The sequence below is a fragment of the Mchenga conophoros genome, linkage group LG3, assembly GCF_057382185.1.
Source record: "Mchenga conophoros isolate Kocher_MC1m ecotype Shallow Benthic linkage group LG3, M_conophoros_male_GT1.1, whole genome shotgun sequence".
Lineage (NCBI taxonomy): Eukaryota > Metazoa > Chordata > Actinopteri > Cichliformes > Cichlidae > Mchenga > Mchenga conophoros.
Window position 1 is genome coordinate 5,431,287 of NC_140528.1, and position 20,404 is coordinate 5,451,690.

Sequence of the window (20,404 nt, forward strand, 5' to 3'; positions counted from 1 at the left end):
TTTGTTCCCTCCCTTTGAATTAATCTTCTTCATATTGAAGTGGCGAGCCGGTAGGACCATTCTTTGTTTCCCCTCTTTCCCCCACTTAGCCGTCTTTGGATTACGGACATATTTCCCCATTTGTATGAAGCTGGACTCTAAGGAGGAATACCTTAAAAGTGAACTTTAAAAAGAAGAGGACCAAAAAGGACTTTTGCACAGAAAGATCACAGCATTGATTTATTATTTAATTGTGGGCATTTATGTTGTGTGTTGTGTTAATTATTTTGTTCCATTTCCCCTTTCCTCCATTTATTCAATATATTTTTGGTACAAGATATTGCAGTCTTTGGTCTCATCATTCACACCATCTAGGCTCCATAAAGAACTATTTCTTCTGCGCGTCAGTCAGTAAACTCATCCATTGAAATAAACTAGTCCTTAAATAACTTTGAGTTACACAGTGGCAAATGTAATAGAGAAAGACACAGGGCCACCTGAAATCTGTCGTCCTATCTGATTCAAAACCAACATGTAGGAGAATCTGGAATCTTTGATTTTGAGTTAAAAATAAAATATGGGTAAAATGCAGAAATGTTTTTACTAACATGTACTAACAGAGACTTGGAGGAGAGAGACCTAATGTTTAATAATCCACATTTCACTGTTTTACTCTTTGGTTCAGATGTGGATACTGTATTGTTCTTTCTTTGTGATTGTTTATGTTTAAGTTGTTTGTTGCTGGTTTTTAGTTTGTTTTTTGTCTGTTTGGGAGCTGACACAGTCTCTATGGAGATGGGTTTTGGGGGGGTAGCAGGAGGAGAGAAGCTGCAGAGAGGCGTGTAAGACTGCAACTCTGCTTCCTGGTCCCAACTCTGGATAGTCATATTTTGGGGGGTTTAATAAACTACTACTGCATGATGTAAAGCTGAAGTATGACACAGCTTTATGAACCTCCTGTTATCCTGGTAGACGAGTACAGCAATAAATCTTTTACTTGAACATCTTCTGGCTCCAATAAGCTTTGAAATGTGACCATGAAGTTAGAGACACACTGACTGAAACCCACAGCTGTGACTGTGGATCACATCCACACACAGTGTAGCTGCTGTCTCTGTGTGAGGTCTGTGTATATATGTACATATTTATGCTTATATTCATGTTCTCTTATTCCCCTTTATTTGATATCCTAATTCTGTGCTGTGTAAAAGATTTGTCGGTGTTCTGCTGCTACAAACTGGATTTCCTGGAGGATAAACATGAGGGATTCATAAAGTTCTATCTCTCTGTTAAAATCCCCCAAAATCAATGAAATGTGAATTTCAGGCAGACGTGTTTTTAAAACCAGCCAATAGGAGCGTCTGTGGATATCAGCTGAGGCTGAACTCAGGAACACCATCACATATAAATACACAGAATTAAATCACTAGATAAAAGACGTCATTAAATAAGGATCAAATCAACATGTCAGAGGTCAAAGGTCAGTCAGAAGAGGTGTGGTTAAACACTGGCAGTGCAGTGACCTAATGCAGTTTGGTTACCGCCACGGGAAAAGCCCCGCCCCCTCTGAGCCTCCGCTGTGTCCTCAGCACATCCAGGAGCAGCAGGTCAGAGGGGGCGGGGCCATGTCAGGACTTATTTTAAGTAAAATTTAAAGTGGAGCGACGGCAGGAGTCACACAGCAGTAACCAGCTCTGTCTGCCAGGGTCAAAGGTCAAACAAGTCCTGCAGCTGACCCACACACAGACTTACACTGATCCACAGAGAGTGATGAATCCACACATCACTCGGCTGGAGGAAGCTGGGTTTTGTTAGATTATAATATTATTTTATGCCATGTTATACCCCTAATTAAAGATTGTGAATTATTATGTAGTTTTAGTTTGCATTATTCTCCTGAATTAGAAGAAGCTGATAACTATTGCATTAGTTAAACTGATGTGCATTATATTAAACTGCTGATTTATTGTGAATGAATGATATTGTTTTATGATGCATTATACTGCTGAGTTATAAGAAATACTGTTTGCAGAAAGTCATCGCCTTATTTGTCTGATTAGAAGAGAACATGCTGGAGTTTTCTGCCCCATCTCAGCAGGAGCAGATAAACAGGGAGCCAAGGTCGTAGCTTAGGCGCTGTGTGAGAGAAAGCATGTGAATGTTTAGGCTTTTATGATAAGGTGGGGGCACCAGAGGCTATAAGAGTTTGAGCAATACTCCACCATTTTGAGATCAGAGGCTGTCTGCATCAGTGTCCATCTCCCACGTGTGTGATCATTAAAATCATCGTTTGACTCAACCCGACCGGACCAGTGTTGTTATTGTGGTTTTTCTCTTGTCTCCATCCCCAATATTTTGAACTCGTAACATTTTCCACACCGTCCAATCAGAAACCAGTGTTGACGCTGAGACCCGTCTCTGTAACAGGAAGTCCATGAACAGGCAGACCCTCTGCAGCAGGCTGTCCTGTGACCTCTGAGACAGAGGGAGGAGTTTGTGTCAGCAGGGGGCGCTGCAGCATCGCCTGAGAGCTTTAAGAACAACAGCAATAAACAGGAAGTGAAAGTCACACTTCTGTTGGTGTGCGTTATCAGCAGACCCCACCCTCTGCAGGAAGCTGAGATAAGAAGCAGCCAATCACAGAGCAGAGAGCATGTGACTTCCTGTTCCTGCTGTTACTGTGACAACAGCTCCTGGGACAGAGAGCAGCTTTCTAAAGAGGAAAGATGCTGCTGTCACCCCCGGGTGTCATGTGACCCGCCTGATGTACCGATTTAAGACTGTAAGAACAATAATAACAACATGTTTTAGTCAGGTGATCCATGCAGAGCAGATCCATGTGACCAAACACAGCTGGATCACATGTTTCCTCTCCTGGAAACAGAAAGCCTTCATGTATAAAGGCTCATGTACCCACTGAGCCCTGCTCTCAGATCTGTGAGGCTTTAACAAACAACAGTTTAAAGTCATGTTTAGCATCTTCTGTCAGTGTGGAAGGTCACACACTTTCCTGAGTGTTGAACCCTGAACTACTAGCTGTTCATGTCAGCCTGGACATAAATACAGACCTGCCTGCTGTCATAGACCCCAGCACTCACATGTTACTTATAAGTGACTCATATGTATGCATGTATATATTGTGTATGTTGTGCTATTTCTTACTTAGTGTGCTGTGTCTTTGTTCCTGTTTGTGCTGCAGCACTGTAACCTAAATAATTTCCCCTGGGATCAAAAAAGTATTCTGATTGTGATTAAATGAAAGCAGTCAGAGCAGAGGACGGTGATGTAAGGAATGGGATTTTAATCAGCCAGTCTCCTTTAACTCTCAGCATCACAAAGTAATGTGGTAACATCTGGACTGATGTGTTTACTGTCAGCTAGTTTAAATGCTGTAGGCTGCAGCCGCTGCTCTAACACTATAACTGTAACAGGGCTCAGTGCTGCTTCTAACAGTCTGAGCTGCTTCAGGCTTTATTTGTGAGGAGCACAGCAGCTTACAAACACGTGGCTGGGCCTGGACCCAAAGGAGTGTTTGTTAAAGCCTGCAGTGAATCCAGCAGCAGAATGATGGAAATGCAACACAGCAATGATGAAGAGGAGCAGCATTAAAGCCAAAGTCCAGTTCATACAGTTAGGTCCATAAATCAAATAAGGGAAAATAAAATGTTGTTGGATGCACCTGTCTGCACCCTTAATGCTCTCTGGTCGCTATGGTAATGCGTAAACATTTCTTTCAAAATAAGACACACGACTACAACACGGGAAAAGACCCAGGGAAACGAAGTTATCGATAAAAACCCTGAAAACCATTGTTGGATTTATATTTTATCATTGTCATTGTTATTGGGGAATATCTAACCATATATGCTCAGAGGTGTAGAACCAATTGTGTAATGATAGTAGTCTTTAAAGACTTTGTGTGACTCCAGAGTGTTCTGGCATTCACACCCACGTCCTGGGATCATGGGAGAGGTGCTACCTTCTTATTGTTTTGTGGTAGGATGTCTGTTTTAGTCTAAGTGCCTTTTGTTTAGATGAACTGCTGGACTTCCAGACCAGCAGGTTTAGGGAAGTCGTTTATGGGTCACACTCTGACTCCACACACACACACACACCTACATAACATACAGACTGGTACCTTTGTTCACGTGTATGTTAATGAACCTATGTATGTTCATGTAACCTCAATAAAAGAACAGTGTTACGAGGGAACGGACGAGAGCGACTGTGGTCAAGCGAAGGAACGGCATTGGTCCAGTTCTCTCCCGTGCACGAGAAACAGAAAGAACTACTCGTGTCTTGCTTTGCTGTGTAGCTGGATTGAACGATCCAGCGAACAGGTTTATGCTACAAACCTATCAACCATCAATTTCACACCGAGCCTCGACTCTCACGGCCCGGTACCAAACGACTCACGGACCGGTCCGTGACCCGGGGGTTGGGAACCGCTGAGTTAACGCATGAGTAGTTCAGGGCTGCACGTCATTTTCATTGTTAATATCTTTGTGAAAAGCACATTGATGTGAAAATCTTCATGAGAGTCAGAGGCCCTACAACACGATTAAAGATTCATTCAAAAGAAAATCACAAGTTATTATCATCTTCAGAACATTTCATTAAACATTAGAGACAGACTGCTGAGTACATCTCATCTCTATCCAAACAACCTACAGTCCACAAACACATCATGAACCAGTGCTCTGGGCTGTGGTCTGTCCCCAGTTACATGGATCAGCTGGTTCCCTGGAGGTGACTGCTGCTGTGGTTTGGAGCGGATGAATAAACCTGAACTGAATCAGGTGTCCAGTTACTTTTGGTCCCTTTAAACCAGGCTGTCACATGTTCAGCATGTGAAACTCCTCCTCCGTGAAAACGGGTGTGGGTCACAATCAGCCAAGGTTTTGGGTGAACCCATTGTGAGATCTAGCCCCACGCTATCATGTGATTTCCTGTGATCAAATGTCCCAGGATGTGAGTGGGCGTTAAGACGTCCATGTCCCTCTTCAAGCAACTTAAAGAAGTCCAGACGCTTTTCTTTCCAAGCTCCTTCAACAACATCATTCATAGAACAGCTTCCAGCTTCTTTTGCTCGGCTACAGTTTGGATGGATTTGCATTTAAAGATGCAACAAGACTAAAATGGTTAGGGTCAGGAGGTCAAAGGTCAGAGCTCCTGTGGGTCTGAGGGCGGCCTCACGCTGGAGAAGGATGAAGGAGTCTGACCTGAGCCAGTGTTTGACATGAACACATCAGCACTGCTGTCAGTGAGCCTAACGACAGCCGTTAGCATCATTTCAGTGTTTCAGTCATAAAAACACTTCCTGTCACTGTGGTGGTTACAGTGACATCATGCAGTTTGTGCTTTGACCTCCAGAGGGCGACAAATCAGCACAGACAGAGAGCTCCATTCAAACTTTGCTGCCATCAGGAATAATTCTTCAAATATAATCATCAGTGTTTGAGCAGTTATGATATCAGGGACAATCTAGACATGTGTGACAATACTGAACATGTCACATGACACACCTCAAACATCATGTGATCCACTCTCAGTCTGCACTTTCATTCATGACTTCAACAGGTTGAAATGAGCTTTGAAGAAACATTCAGTGAAATAAATCTTTCATGGATTCATGTGAGCAGCAGATGAACTTTGTACCAACAACATCTTCAATAACAGAGTCTGAATGAAGCTCAGGTGTTGATGCTGCTCACTGATTGGACGCTTGCTTTCAGCTCTGCTCTCAGTCTTTACTGCACAGGTGAAGGTAGAAAGTGTGACTGGATCTATAGACTGGAAACAGAGAAACATGCTGAACATTTGAAGCTTTGCAGCAGAAATGTTCATGTTACAAATACAGCAGAGCTGATCTGGGATCAGTGTGTTCACACCTGCAGCTACAACAAGGTTTCATGTCTCCACACGTCAGCATGTGAACTTTACTCTGACTCAGTCTGAGCAGTCAGACGGCATATTTTTAAAGTTAACACATCAGCACACACAGAGCTGAGCCCCTCCCACCTGTGCTGAGTTTCAGGTGGAGCCCCGCCTCCTTCCAGGAAGCAGCTCACCTGTGTGTCCGTGTTTAGTGTCCAGGTGTGGAGTGGAGCTTGTTGTTGGTGTGAAGAAACTGTAAGTTTGCTTTGTTTCCTCCTTTAACAGTTTGTCTTTAGGAACTTTACTGTTTGTTCAGCTCGTGTTTGATTTCTTCACACAACAAACTGTGTGTGTTTGTATTTCCGGTCTCTCCATTAAAGTCAGTGTGTAATGTTTCCTGGCTAACATCAGCTGTGTGCAGCTTAGTTCAGCACAAATCTGCCGCTCCATAGTTCACAGTAACGGACTCACAGCTGGACCAACGAGGCCGAGTGTGTCCGCCACTCTGAGCTACGTTCGTGTTTGTGTACTTGTAGTTTGTACTTTGAGTTCACTCAGAGCCCACAGAGGACGCAGCGTACGTGATGACGTCACAGCCCTTTACCTCCTTTACTGTCACTGTGATTAATATTTACACACGAGACACCTGCAGAGCTCTGACGCTAAGCTAGCACACAGCATGCTAACGCTAAGCTAACGCTAAGCTAACGCTAAGCTAACGCTAAGCTAGCCAAGAACCCAGAGTGAGTTAAAGCTGAGTAAACACTGACCCCAGACCAGCACCGTGATAAAGTGAGCTGCTGCTGCTGAACTTGAACAGGTAACAAAGTGATGAGCAGTCAGGCTGCAGGTTTCTACCTGTTCATGTTTCTACAGTAGAATCACTTTGAAGTGTCTTTGTGCTGTTTCATCTTTGATTTGTGTTCATAAACTAGAGCTGGGCGATAGAACGATAACGATATGTATCGCGATATAACTTTTACTCGATAGAGAAATTAAGCTATCGCGATAGACCTCGCCGCTCTTGTCCTCAAAAAAAAAAAAAAGAAAAAAAAAGGTCAGCCAATCCAAATTAAGTAGCGCAGAGCCGAACCAATCACAGCCGCAGTGTCACGTCGCGTGACTTGTTACGTACAGCACAAGTGCCAAGCCGCACGTGTGTTTGTTTGGGAAGCAGCCAGCGGGTAATGGAGGAAATGAGTGTGCCGACTAGAAAAATCAACCGAGCGTGACCGAAGAGAAAACAGATGATGGTTCCAATGCCGGAGAGATTGTCGAACGGAAGAGCCATAGAAGTTCCGTAGTGTGAAGGTATTTCGGCTATTTCAAGTCTGACAAAAACAGAGTAGCGTGCACTGTAAATTGTGCCGAAAGCAAGTCTGGAAATACAATAAACTGGTGCATGCGTCACACTGTGCGCCACGTTATTGTTTCGGTGAAATGAATTTCTACAATACTGTTAATTCTACTCTCTGCAGTGTTTAAATGCTTACATATACACACAGTTACTGTCCCTCCACACATACGACTCGGTTCTGCTTCTATGCCGCAGCTTTGTTTACTTTTTCCCACCGAGGCTTCTAGACTTCTGATTGGCCAACATTTCTGCACGGTTAGGAATCTAGCGCCACCTGCTGCTTTGGCATGTTCATAGCAGCGTTTTCCTTCATTTCTGCCTTTATGTGTGGACGGGATTATTTTTTAAAACGAAAACGGAAAATCTCCGTTTTCAAAAACACCCGTGTACGTGTGGACGTAGCCTCAGTCTCTGACTGGAAGCGCTAATTCGTCATTCGGCTTTTGTCAGACTAAAGTAACTGTTAAAACTGTTTGAAAAGCTAAGCTATACAACAAGGAGAGATTGAGAATTTCCTTTTAGTTCTCAGTTTATTTGATATTGACAAAAGTTAGTCATTTTTGTCTGTTCTTCTGTAAAACAAACTAAGATTTATTTTTAGAATTAATATTTTGTTTCTAAGTGGAATTGACAGTTTAGTCTGTTTCGTTTGTTCTATTTTGAAACTTAAACGCTTTAGCGGCTGCCTTTTGTGTAGTTTGCAATATTTGCCTTTATTTATCTGAAAAAGTCTCATGTTCCTTAAGTACATCTACCCTGTTGAACTTATTATGGGAAATAAATATTTAAATAAAAACAAGCTGCTGATTATTTCACATTTTACTTGTGAGCAACGGCACATTTAAATCTTACAAATATAGTTATTTGGCTGATAGAGTGATAGATATCGTTATCGCCTGAAATGAAAAAAACATATCGTGATATGAAAAAATCTCATATCGCCCAGCTCTATCATAAACACTCAGAGAAACATCACGTGACCTCATCAGGATCTGTGTTGGTGTGTGGGGCTGTACCTCAGCTTTATGTTGTTACATGCTCATTTGTTCATTTTAACATCAAAGTAATGTTATGAGGAGTAATGAAGTAACGTACTCCATTACTTTTAATTAAAGTGTTCTGTGTAATATGTGTAATAATGACTGTTTTGAGTAATGACCAACACTGATCACAACAAAGAGGAAATGCCTCCAACATGCACAAACATTTGAGCCACAACATGCAGTTAATGTGCACAAATGTCTTTGATATGCTGCTCAGTGATGGTGGTGACTGTCAGAGCAGAGCTACTGAGAATCAATAAGTAATATCAATGATGGGATCAGAATCACTAAATTCTTCTCATCCCTGTCAGTATCATACATGTGCTGTATAATGTGATAAATGTAGAGGTGCTGGCTGTTCTCTCACTCTGCTGTTTAGCTGTAAAGGACGCCTCCCTGCCTTTGTCTCATTCATGACCTTTAATAGTCTCTTCTAACATGCAGAGATCTGTATGATCTGTTTCATAGAGTCTAACCAGCCTGTACAGGTAACAACAACAGTCACTGCATCACTGACACACAAACGTCATCTCTGTCAATAACAACATTCATACATGGAATAAAAACACATCAGTGGATCATTGCTGGAGCTGATGTTTGTGCTCCTGGTGCAAAGGCTCTCAGTTTCCTCCTTGAAATAACATCAGTGGTGGGTCAGCGACATGCTTTCTTTCCCTCTCAGGTTTAAATATCTGGGACTCTCCACCGTTTGGTTTTAGAGCTGAAGAAGCTTCTCAGATGAAACGTCTTCCAGAAACTTAAAGACGTCTCTTTTCTCTCCAAGCTCCTTAGATCACATGACCTGGATGACTGAACCTACAGACATATTGACCTGGTTTCATGGTCACATGACAGGTCAGAGGTCAGCGACTGTAACTCAGTTCCTCCTGTTAATGTGAACTCACTGAGTGTTTGTGGTTTACCTCTCAGACTGACTGAAGATGATGATGGAGGAAGAGGAGGACAGAGCAGAGTCTGCAGGGTCCAGCTGTCCGTCTGTGAGGAGTGACCGGTCCAAAGATTATAATCCAGACTTCAGTGGTGAACCTGGAGCAACGAGGTCAGAGAGCTGAACTCACTGAGTAACAGAAATAATTCTGCACTGACATTATAATCAGTGTTGACTCTGGTTGATTGTCTGACTGTGTTTGTGAGCTGAGAGGAAATGAAAATGAGTTTGTAACAAAAATCACTTTTGTCCAGTTTTCCTGTAAAAAGCTGAACTCTAATCTAAGAGGATGTTACTGACAGGAAACAGCTGCATTATCTGCAGTCTGTGTGATCACAGCTGCTTCAATCATGTTTGTGTCTGCAGAGGTCAGAGGTCACAGTCTGCAGGGTCCAGCTGTCCGTCTGTGAGGAGTGACCGGTCCAAAGATTATAATCCACACTTCAGTGGTGAACCTGGAGCAACGAGGTCAGAGAGCTGTGATGACTCCTTTACATGTTTGTGTTTCCTGGATAAATATGACCTGAAACATCCTCAGATTGTTACAAAGATTCATTAAAAAGAAAACAATGAAAGAGAAAAGATCCAAATGTTCGACTTGGTCATTTGCTGTTTGAGGACAGTGATGCTCATATCTGTGGGGAAAGTGTGACCTGAGTGGGTTCATGTTTGTCTTTAAAGAACAGAGCTGCTCTGATTCTCTTTGTGTCTGATCTGTTAAACAGTCTGAGAGGTCACACAGAGACCCAGCAGCTAAAGCCTGGATCATACTGGCTGCTGTTACTCCATCAGGACAACACTGAACCACAGTGGTGTGGATGTAGTGGATAAATCCCACCATACTGATGCTCAGAGTTAACCACAGGGAACAAAACCAGATGTTACCTTCAGATTGTGACCTTTGGAGTGGACGATGCAGATTTCAATAGAGAATAAATGTTGTTGTTTTTCAGCTGTGAAGAAAGAATCTAATTTTCTGAACTTAAGAATTTATGATGCTGGAAACAACATGGAGACTATAACACAACATTTCCACTGTGTTCATAGAATGAATGTAAAACTGTCAGACATTCATTAAATATGCAAAATGTCTACAGAAGCATCAGAGGGTCAGACGTGAAGCACTCAGTGATTTTGATCAAATGACTCATCAGTTATTGATCTGTACTACACTGATCTACCACGTTAGTAAAGCTGGTGTTCTGGTGGTGGAGGGAGACTCGGATCATGTTCTGGTTTTGGAGCAGTGATCTGCTGATGGTTCAGTTTGATGAGCTTCTTCAAAATCATCCCTGACATCACCACTGAAAGGACGTCCATGAAAACAGACTGAAAATTACTGATATGTTCACAATCTGAGAGTTTAAAACTTGACAGACTTGATTCAGATGAAGTTATTTGAGCAGAAACTCCTGGATCTTTATCCTGTGTTGATCTGATCCTTCATGGTTCCTCCACAGAGTGGAGCAGCAGAGCTCAGAGGTTCCCAGTGGTCAGTCTGCCCAGCAGCATCAAACACAGCTGGACTCCATATTTATGGTCTGTACATGTACAACAACTACTGTTACATCTGTTCTGTTCACAGTCGTCTCCATGCTGCTCTTTGTAGACCAGTGGATCGTCAGTGTGTCCAACATGGATCTGATGTTTGGCTCCATGATTTCAGTCTGATTGGCTCATTCATAAATATTCTGTTCCAGCTGCTGGAGGACAACATCATCACTTTTGTGAAGAACGAGCTGAAGGAGATCCAGAAGGTTCTGAGTCCAGATTACCCAGAATGCTTAGAGAGTCAGAGGAGCAGCAGCAGAGAGGCATTTGTGAAGATCACAGTGGACTTCCTGAGGAGAATGAAGCAGGAGGAGCTGGCTGACCGTCTGCAGAGACGTAAGAGGATTTATCTAAAGATTTAAGCTGCTGGATAAATGAACATTTTCCAGAGATGGAAGATGGAGCAACATGTTTTAAAGATTAGTTCTTTTTGGAATTGAGTGTTTATTTTTCTTCTCATTCAGAGCTTCAAGCTGCAGTTTGTCATCGTAACCTTAAATCCACCCTGAAGAAGAAGTTCCAGTGTGTGTTTGAGGGCATCGCTAAAGCAGGAAACCCAACCCTCCTGAATCAGATCTACACAGAGCTCTACATCACAGAGGGAGGGACTGCAGAGGTCAATGATGAACATGAGGTCAGACAGATTGAAACAGCATCCAGGAAACCAGACAGACCAGAAACAACCATCAGACAAGAAGACATCTTTAAAGCCTCACCTGGAAGAGACGAACCAATCAGAACAGTGCTGACAAAGGGAGTGGCTGGCATTGGGAAAACGGTCTTAACACAGAAATACAGCCTGGACTGGGCTGAAGACAAAGCCAACCAGGACATCCAGTTCATATTTCCATTCACTTTCAGAGAGCTGAATGTGCTGAAAGAGGGAAAGTTCAGCTTGGTGGGACTTGTTCATCACTTCTTTACTGAAACCAAAGAAGCAGGAATCTGCAGCTTTGAAGACTTCCAGGTTGTGTTCATCTTTGATGGTCTGGATGAGTGTCGACTTCCTCTGGACTTCCACAAAACTACAATCCTAACTGACCCTAGAAAGTCCACCTCAGTGGATGTGCTGCTGATAAACCTCATCAGGGGGAAACTGCTTCCCTCTGCTCGCCTCTGGATAACCACACGACCTGCAGCAGCCAATCAGATCCCTCCTGACTGTGTTGGCATGGTGACAGAGGTCAGAGGGTTCACTGACCCACAGAAGGAGGAGTACTTCAGGAAGAGATTCAGAGATGAGGAGCAGGCCAGCAGGATCATCTCCCACATCAAGACATCACGAAGCCTCCACATCATGTGTCACATCCCAGTCTTCTGCTGGATCACTGCTACAGTTCTGGAGGATGTGCTGGAAACCAGAGAGGGAGGACAGCTGCCCAACACCCTGACTGAGATGTACATCCACTTCCTGGTGGTTCAGGCCAAAGTGAAGAAGGTCAAGTATGATGGAGGAGCTGAGACAGATCCACACTGGAGCCCAGAGAGCAGGAAGATGATGGAGTCTCTGGGAAAACTGGCTTTTGATCAGCTGCAGAAAGGAAACCTGATCTTCTATGAATCAGACCTGACAGAGTGTGGCATCGATATCAGAGCAGCCTCAGTGTACTCAGGAGTGTTCACACAGATCTTTAAAGAGGAGAGAGGACTGTACCAGGACAAGGTGTTCTGCTTCATCCATCTGAGTGTTCAGGAGTTTCTGGCTGCTCTTCATGTCCATCTGACCTTCATCAACTCTGGACTCAATCTGCTGGAACAACAACAAACAACCTCCCAGAAGTCTGAAACAGGAGATTCTGCAGAGAAACACTTCTACCAGAGTGCTGTGAACAAGGCCTTACAGAGTCCAAATGGACACCTGGACTTGTTCCTCCGCTTCCTCCTGGGTCTTTCACTGCAGACCAATCAGACTCTCCTACGAGGTCTGCTGACACAGACAGGAAGTAGCTCACAGACCAATCAGGAAACAGTCCAGTACATCAAGAAGAAGCTCAGTGAGAATCTGTCTGCAGAGAAAAGCATCAATCTGATCCACTGTCTGAATGAACTGGATGATCGTTCTCTAGTGGAGGAGATCCAACAGTCCCTGAGATCAGGAAGTCTCTCCACAGGTAAACTGTCTCCTGCTCAGTGGTCAGCTCTGGTCTTCATCTTACTGTCATCAGAAGAAGATCTGGATGTGTTTGACCTGAAGAAATACTCTGCTTCAGAGGAGGCTCTTCTGAGGCTGCTGCCAGTGGTCAAAGCCTCCAACAAGGCTCTGTGAGTAAATCTGTGATCATGTTTATTTTTAAAATGTTGATTAAAAGTGGTCATAGATTTCTTCCATGACAGATCCATGTCCTAAAACCATGAGCCAGCGTAGTTGTATAGTATAAAAGAAAAAAGGAGAACTTTTGACCACAATATTGTAACTTGAATGAACTTTTGAAACAGCCTTTAAACATAAAAATTATGAACAGAATCGGTGACAAAGGGCAGCCCTGGTGGAGCCCATCACCCACCGGACTTATTACTATCCAACTTATTGCCGGCTATGCCAACCAAGCTCTTGCAATGGTTGTAAAAGGATCGAATGGCCATAAAATGTTTCTCAGTTTTATTATTTTCAGTCACATCTGTTTTTGATTATTAACTGAATATTTTAAAATTCAGGCTTTTTATGTTATACAAAACATCATATTTTCTTATGATGTCTTGTATTGTTTCTGAAGGAATAGTTTTCATCAGTATCGCAGATACCAGCCTGAATTTTACTTTGTATTGGATCAGAAAGGAAATCAGTGGCATCACACATCACTTACAGCAACTTCAGTACCTCTTCATTTTAATAAACTGGGGGGAGTTGCACCAAGATTCAGTATGAGATAAAGAATTATTTTTAACTGTAAGGTTGGAGAAATCTGTTGTTGGAAATTGGAAGAACAGGTCATCTTAAAAATCACTGCATTGTAGTTTTATTCAGGCCCCTTCAATCTGTGATCGCTGTTGCTTTGCATTGTAAATGCTGCTATTACAAAAGTCACAAATATTAGTGTATGTGTGTGTTGTTGGGTAATAAACCAAAAGAACAGAATCTACCAGCACCTCACTGATTTCTGCTTAAAAACAATAAAAAAGCAATAAAGCTCTGATTTGTTTGGTTGATCTTGTCTCCCTTCCACCTTGATTTCAGACTGAGTGGCTGTAACCTGTCAGACAGAAGCTGTGAAGCTCTGTCCTCAGTCCTGAGCTCCCAGTCCTCCCATCTGACAGAGCTGGACCTGGGTAACAACAACCTGCAGGATTCAGGACTGAAGCTTCTGTCTGCTGGGATGAAGAGTCAATACTGCAAACTGGAAACGCTGAGGTCAGATCAAGCAATATCGATTTTTTTTTCATCAGTTAACATCATTTAATCAATTTCATTTGGAAAAAATTAACATTGAGCCAGTGTATGTTTTTTTTTTTTTTTAATGAATCCATCCAAATCACACTAAACTGCCACATTTGTCTTTTGTAACATGAGGCAATAAGGATTCCAGCATGTCCTGAAACAGTGTTGAAATATTGTAAATGTAGTAGCTCCTCATGGCACCATGAATATACTTTAACACAAGTGTTTCATGTCTTCTTGTCATCCTTTCTTCAGACTGAGTGGCTGTAACCTGTCAGACAGAAGCTGTGAAGCTCTGTCCTCAGTCCTGAGCTCCCAGTCCTCCCGTCTGACAGAGCTGGACCTGGGTAACAACAACCTGCAGGATTCAGGACTGAAGCTTCTATTTTCTGCAGTGGAGAGTCCAAAGTGTACAATTCTCAGGTCAGGATTCAGTCTTTTCTGATGATGATTTAAAACCTGAGTCAGGTCGATAAATGGCTTACTCATTTACAACAGACATGATTTGTCAAATCACCTTATATCTAACCCAAAGGTCCTGTGTTTTACTACTTTGATTTTTTAGTAAAACACAGGACCTCTTAATATTTATCTAAGAGACCATATATAATTTTTTTCCCTGGATCATGTGTGTACCCTCCTGGTTGGAGCTCCAGCAGCCTGTATCAGTGAATGGGACTTTAAATGAAATTGCTGCCCCTGTCAGGAAGAGGTCTGAGTGACACACAAAACAGCAAATATGAGCACTGCATGTGTCTGAGGCTACACAGATACAGACCTGAATGAGACACTAACTTTGTCTCTGAGAGATAACTTTTATTATTAAATACACTTCATTTCTCATCTGTGTAGAGAATGTAGAGTTTGACATGCTAATATTACAAAATGAAAAATCACACTGAGTCACAAAGAAATTGTTTTGGAGTATTTATGGTTCAGCTGATGAAATTGTTCAAACAAACCAGTAATTTACACCGAAACAGCACAAGTGAAACTTTTTCGAGGGACTTACACTAAGCTTGTCCTGGTACACCTGTAGAGCCCAGCTTCTATGGACCATGAGCTTAAGTTCTGTGCTGCTCTGATTTATTGCCTGTGCTGTCTTTCAGATCAGCTTTGTCGAGTCTCTGGTAGGATTTCTTTTACATGACCTGTGTAAAAACAAAACAGGAAACACATTAAGCTGAAGTAAGATGCACAATTTGAAAAATGGGGCACAAAAAATGTTGCTGCTTTCTGGAAAGTGCGTCTAAGAAGACCCAATGGAGAAAGTGAAGAGAAAAATCAAAGATTAAGAAGAAGAAAATGGCAGAGGCAGTTTCTCTTGGACTGCCTGCAGATGGGGTGAGACTCTAGAAACAGGGATGATTGGAGAAAATGCAAAGAGGCCATAGGATAAACCAGGAGATGAATACTCTGGTGTTCTGGGGATAGTGGGAGTGAGAGGGAGAGATGCCAGTAAATGATTTCAAGGATAAATTTGAGAGAATCAGAGCTAAGAAACCAAAGCAAGTGGGGAACTACAAACATATGGACAGACTCATAATTAGGCCAAAGACACATTAAAGCAATTATTACAGGTTTAGAAACAGGGATGGATATGAAGGAGCTTAGCATGAATTTGCATTGAGGAAAGAATAGCAACGAGCATCAGAGGAAACAGTTAGGAAAACTAAAAGGATGTACTGGCAGGAATACTGCAGTACTTTAGGAAGAACTACCGTATTTCCCGGACTACAGAGCGCACCTGAATATTAGCCGCACAAGCTAAAATCAGGGGAAAATCCTGTTTTGTACATACATTAGCCGCACCTGACTAAAAGCCGCAGGTGTTTCAATGTTGACTTATCATATGTAAGAGAATATGCACAAAGCGAATTGTCAGGAAAGAGATGGCTGTTTGGAGACACACCCCTTTTATTAATATTTTGAAAAACAAGTTATGGGTACATATTTGCATAACTTTTTAGGTATATGTACAAGTAGCGGTAATTACAAGTACAAAACATGTACTGTGCTTCATAAATGAGTAACAAATGTAGTACATAACAATAACCTGCAGCACACCAGAACAATTGATTCGGACTAGCTTTTAGGCTCAGGTGCAGTGACACGGCTTTAACAAGAAGAAAAGTCAGTCATTCACCACCATCTTCCTGCGCACTAAAACCACCAAAGTCCTCTCCTCCAGTGTCGGAAACAAACAGGCTCAGGGTGGCTTCGTCATCCACTCTCAGCTTCTTTCTTTCGTTGTCACTTTCAAAACCAAAGAAATCCTCGTTGTCAGTGTCAGAGTCGAACACCCTCAGAAGGGCCGTGGCGGTGTCCTCCTCTCCATCATGCAGCATTCAGCCCTTCGAAATCTGTTGGTGATCGTGGATGTTTTCACACTTTTCCACGCTGTCAGAATCCAATGGTGGAGTTGGGCATAACTTGCTTTTTGCAAGTTTATCGCCGCTCATCATCCAGGCCTCCAGCTGAACGGGTAGCGCTACTTTGAAGTTTGTTTTTCGCGCTACCTCGTACTGCACTACGTTGCCTGACGGATGGACATGTGACCAACATACCACTCTTGAACCCCGATCCTTCCGCCAGGCAACGTAGTGCCGTACAACAGCGGAACAAACAAAACAAATCCGCTCATGGACAATCCATAGAAAAGCCGCACCTGACTAAAAGCCGCAGGGCTCAAAGCTTGTGCAAAAAGTAGCGGCTTATAGCCCGACAATTACGGTACACCAGTTCAGAATGTGTGGAGTACAGTTAAGAACATGAATGCAGACAGGAAACAACAGCAGCTGTTGTAAAGTAAATTCAAACTCCTTCATTAAATGCAGCTGGTTGAGTTGAAAACAATGGAGAATGATTGTGTTACGTTGTTTATTCTCTATAGAAATGGAGCAGGAGTGCATGCAGAGCTGGACGTGGGCTGTATATACATGCGTGTATCTGTTTTGTCTGTGAGCAGAGAAAACAAAGCGCTGGAAATGTCATATTGAAATGTTAAATCAGGAAAATCCTGGAGAAGAGGATAGTTCTAATGTTCAGTTTGTAATGTTGAATTCAACACAGCTCTTAAATGCATAAAAATGACTTCACCTGACGTCAGACTGAGCAATCGGATTAGCTACTGATATTGATTTAACCCTTTAAGACCTACCATAGAACCAAGTCCGCCAGAGCTTATATTATATTTTTACATGCTGTAGAGCCATTTTTGGGAGCATTTCAAGTTGCTATACATCAATACAACCATTACAGCCTAAATTTTAATAATATGTATGTATTAAGTGCATAGTAATTACATAAATTGCAAAAAAGTGCAATAAACTACAAAAAAATTGAAAATCGTTTTTGTTTTTTTAACATATATTTCTAGTTAGAGAAATTTAAGAGGCTTGTCCCTCAAAACTGTAAATACAAAAAAGTTGCACAAAATAGTTTCCCACCTCAGGAAATTTATTTTGAGTGCCTTCATAGTTTTATTTTTGAAATACACCAATTTTTATATACTGCAGGAAAAACGAAAATAAATATTATACTGCAAATTTGCAAAAAAGCAGCATATGCATCAAAATAAACTATTTCCAGCAGAGCAATATGAGTCCTAAGCATATGTGGAAGGAAACTGTAACCTAGGACAAGCTGATGGCATAAGATGTAAATACAACTCCTCAGGTTTCATATGCAAAAAAAATTATTGCGCTAGCTCATGTGATTACAGTGCTACCGGGATTTAAAAATAGTTGCGCAAAACGGAGTGTGCCCACTCTGACCAGTTTTAAAGGATTAAAGCAAGAAAATATGGTATTAGCATTAGATGCCAATTCCTATTAACCTTAAATTAGCATTACCTGCTAATGGCAGTCTACTTAGCATTAACTCCTCACTAATGTAATGCTAATTCACCCCGCCTTTCGCCCTATGACAGCTGGGATAGGCTCCAGCGCCCCCCGCGACCCTGAAAAGGATAAGCGGAAGCGAATGGATGGATGGATGGATAGACGTAGGTGCTAATGGCGGCCTACTTAGCATTAGCAGCTCAGATGTTGTAATGCTAGGGAAAAGAGTGTTAGCATTAGCCGTTCACAATGTTATAAAGTTAAGGGAAATAGTGTTAGCATTAGCTACTCACATTGTTAAAAAGTGTTAGCATTAGTGCATAATGCTAATTCACATCAAATTAGCATTAGTTAATAACGGCAGCCTATTTAGCATTAGCAGATAATGTTGACCTTGGCCCACTGGAAAAGTTCAGAACTAAAGATTTAGGAGTGTTTCTCGATAGCTCTTTCTCGTTTGAGAAACAAATGAATTCTGTTATTACAACCAGCTGTAAGGTTTATATTGTTGATTGTCATTTATGCTTAGAAATATTTACTCATATATGCTTAGAGTTGTATAATCGATTGCATGATGATAGAGGTTTGATCCTTAGTAGTCTGTAAAGACTCTGTGTGCCTTCCAGAGTGCTCTGGCATGCACACACCACTTGGGGCCATGAGAGAGGTCGTACCCTCTCTTACTGATTTATGGTGTAGGACAGGGGTCTCAAACTCAATTTAGCTGGGGGCCGCTGCAGGCAGAGTGTGGGTGAGGCTGGGCCGCATTAGGTTTTCCACAAGAAAGGCATGGTTAAAAAAATTCCAATCCTCTCAAATCTCTTTATTTTTATTTTTTAATACAAAATATGAAAAATAAATAAACAAATTAAGAATTAATAAGAAAATAAATCAATCTGTAAAACATAAATAAAATAATAATAAGATATTTTTAGTCAGTGAACTTGTGTGTATCTTTCAGGCTTCTATATCTGCTGTATTTAGATTGAAATGTCTGTATTAACAGTTCTATAACCTTCTTCTGAACATGAATGGAACACTGTAGAAAATGAACTGTTCTTCTGAACATGGCTTCTCTTGCCTACTCCTTGCTGCTAGAGACCTGGCAGCGTTTCCTCTCGCATAGCCGAGCCAGATTTGGCCGGAGGGAGGAAGCAGTTGCGACCCTCAGTATGTCTTGAAGATGATCATCCGTAAGTCTGGACCTGTACTTGGACTTATTGAAGTTCAAAGTGGAGAAGAGCTTTTGGCACAAGTATGTGCTACCAAAAAGGCACATGGTCCGCTTGAACATTCGGGAAAGCCGAGGGAAACTAGGGCTCAAGTCTCTCAAAAATTGTCCAAGCTTGTCTGCTTTTCCACTCACCTCCCTGAACTTTGCTTTGAGTTCAGAGTTGCACTGCAGCTCAATGAGCTCCATTTGAAGCACAGAAGGGGCATCTTGCACATCAAAGGGGTCCGCAAAAATGTGAAAGGTGGCTCTGTGTGTCTTGAAGTCAGCAAATCTGTGATCAAATTCCTCCTGTAGCCTCAAAATGACATCAACATACTCGTCAGCACTGAATGGTGTGCCTGCATCCACGAGTGCCTTGCATGCTGGGAAATGGCAAAGGTTTGTCTGAGAGAGCTGAGCTTTCCAGAGCGCCAGTTTTGTGGAGAATGCTCTCACGTTGTCATAGGCAGCACTGACAAGTTGCCCCTGGCCTTGTAACGTCTTGTTCAGTACATTAAGCTCATGTGTCATATCAACAAGAAAAGCTGAGTCCATGAGCCATTTGGGATGAGTTAGCACAGGAACACTAACTCCATCCTTCTCCATGAAGGCTTCACTTCTGCTCTCAACTCAAAAAGTCTCTTTAATACATTTCCCCTGCTGAGCCAACGTACCTCAGTGAAGTCGAGCACATCCCCATATTCTGACTCCATTTCCTCTAAAAAAGCACAGAACCTTCGGTGCTTTAAGCCCCTGGATCTGATTTGGTTGATGCATTTCACAACAATAGACATCACATTGTCAAACTTCAGGCATTTGCTGCAAAGGACCTGCTGATGGATGATGCAGTGCAGAGCAATGGCCTCCTCCACGCCTTCCTCTTCCAGTTTGTTTTGTGCCACCAGTCCATGTTTCCTCCCTGTCATTGATGGCGCTCCATCTGTTGTTATTCCAACAAACCTCTTCCATGGCAAACCAACATTCTCAATGGCATCACACAGCTTGTAAATATCTGCTGAGCGGTGGTCTGGCCATGCATTGGAATTACTGTGAGCAGCTCCTCCATCACTTCAAAACTGTCATCAACACCACGGACATACATTGGGAGCTGGGCAGTGTCGGTGATGTCTGTGGTCTCATCAAGAGCGACTGAGTATACACTGAAACATTTGGCTTTCTCACACAGTTGGTCATAAATGTCACTTGACAGGTCAGAA

At 42.3% G+C, this 20,404-nt stretch overlaps 2 protein-coding genes across 2 annotated transcripts in view; both read left to right on the forward strand.

The window, feature by feature from the left end:
- LOC146577069 (protein NLRC3-like) overlaps positions 1-20,404 on the forward strand; it is a 65,770-nt gene that overhangs the window by 38,578 nt on the left and 6,788 nt on the right. The gene's annotated exons all lie outside the window — the stretch shown is intronic.
- On the forward strand, positions 1,506-14,577 carry LOC146577071 (protein NLRC3-like). The gene is made up of 7 exons (XM_085269690.1): positions 1,506-1,606; positions 10,666-10,744; positions 10,906-11,092; positions 11,221-11,390; positions 11,511-13,018; positions 13,932-14,105; positions 14,388-14,577. Exons 1-7 carry the CDS (start codon positions 1,506-1,508, stop codon positions 14,575-14,577), a joined length of 2,409 nt encoding a protein of 802 aa, XP_085125816.1.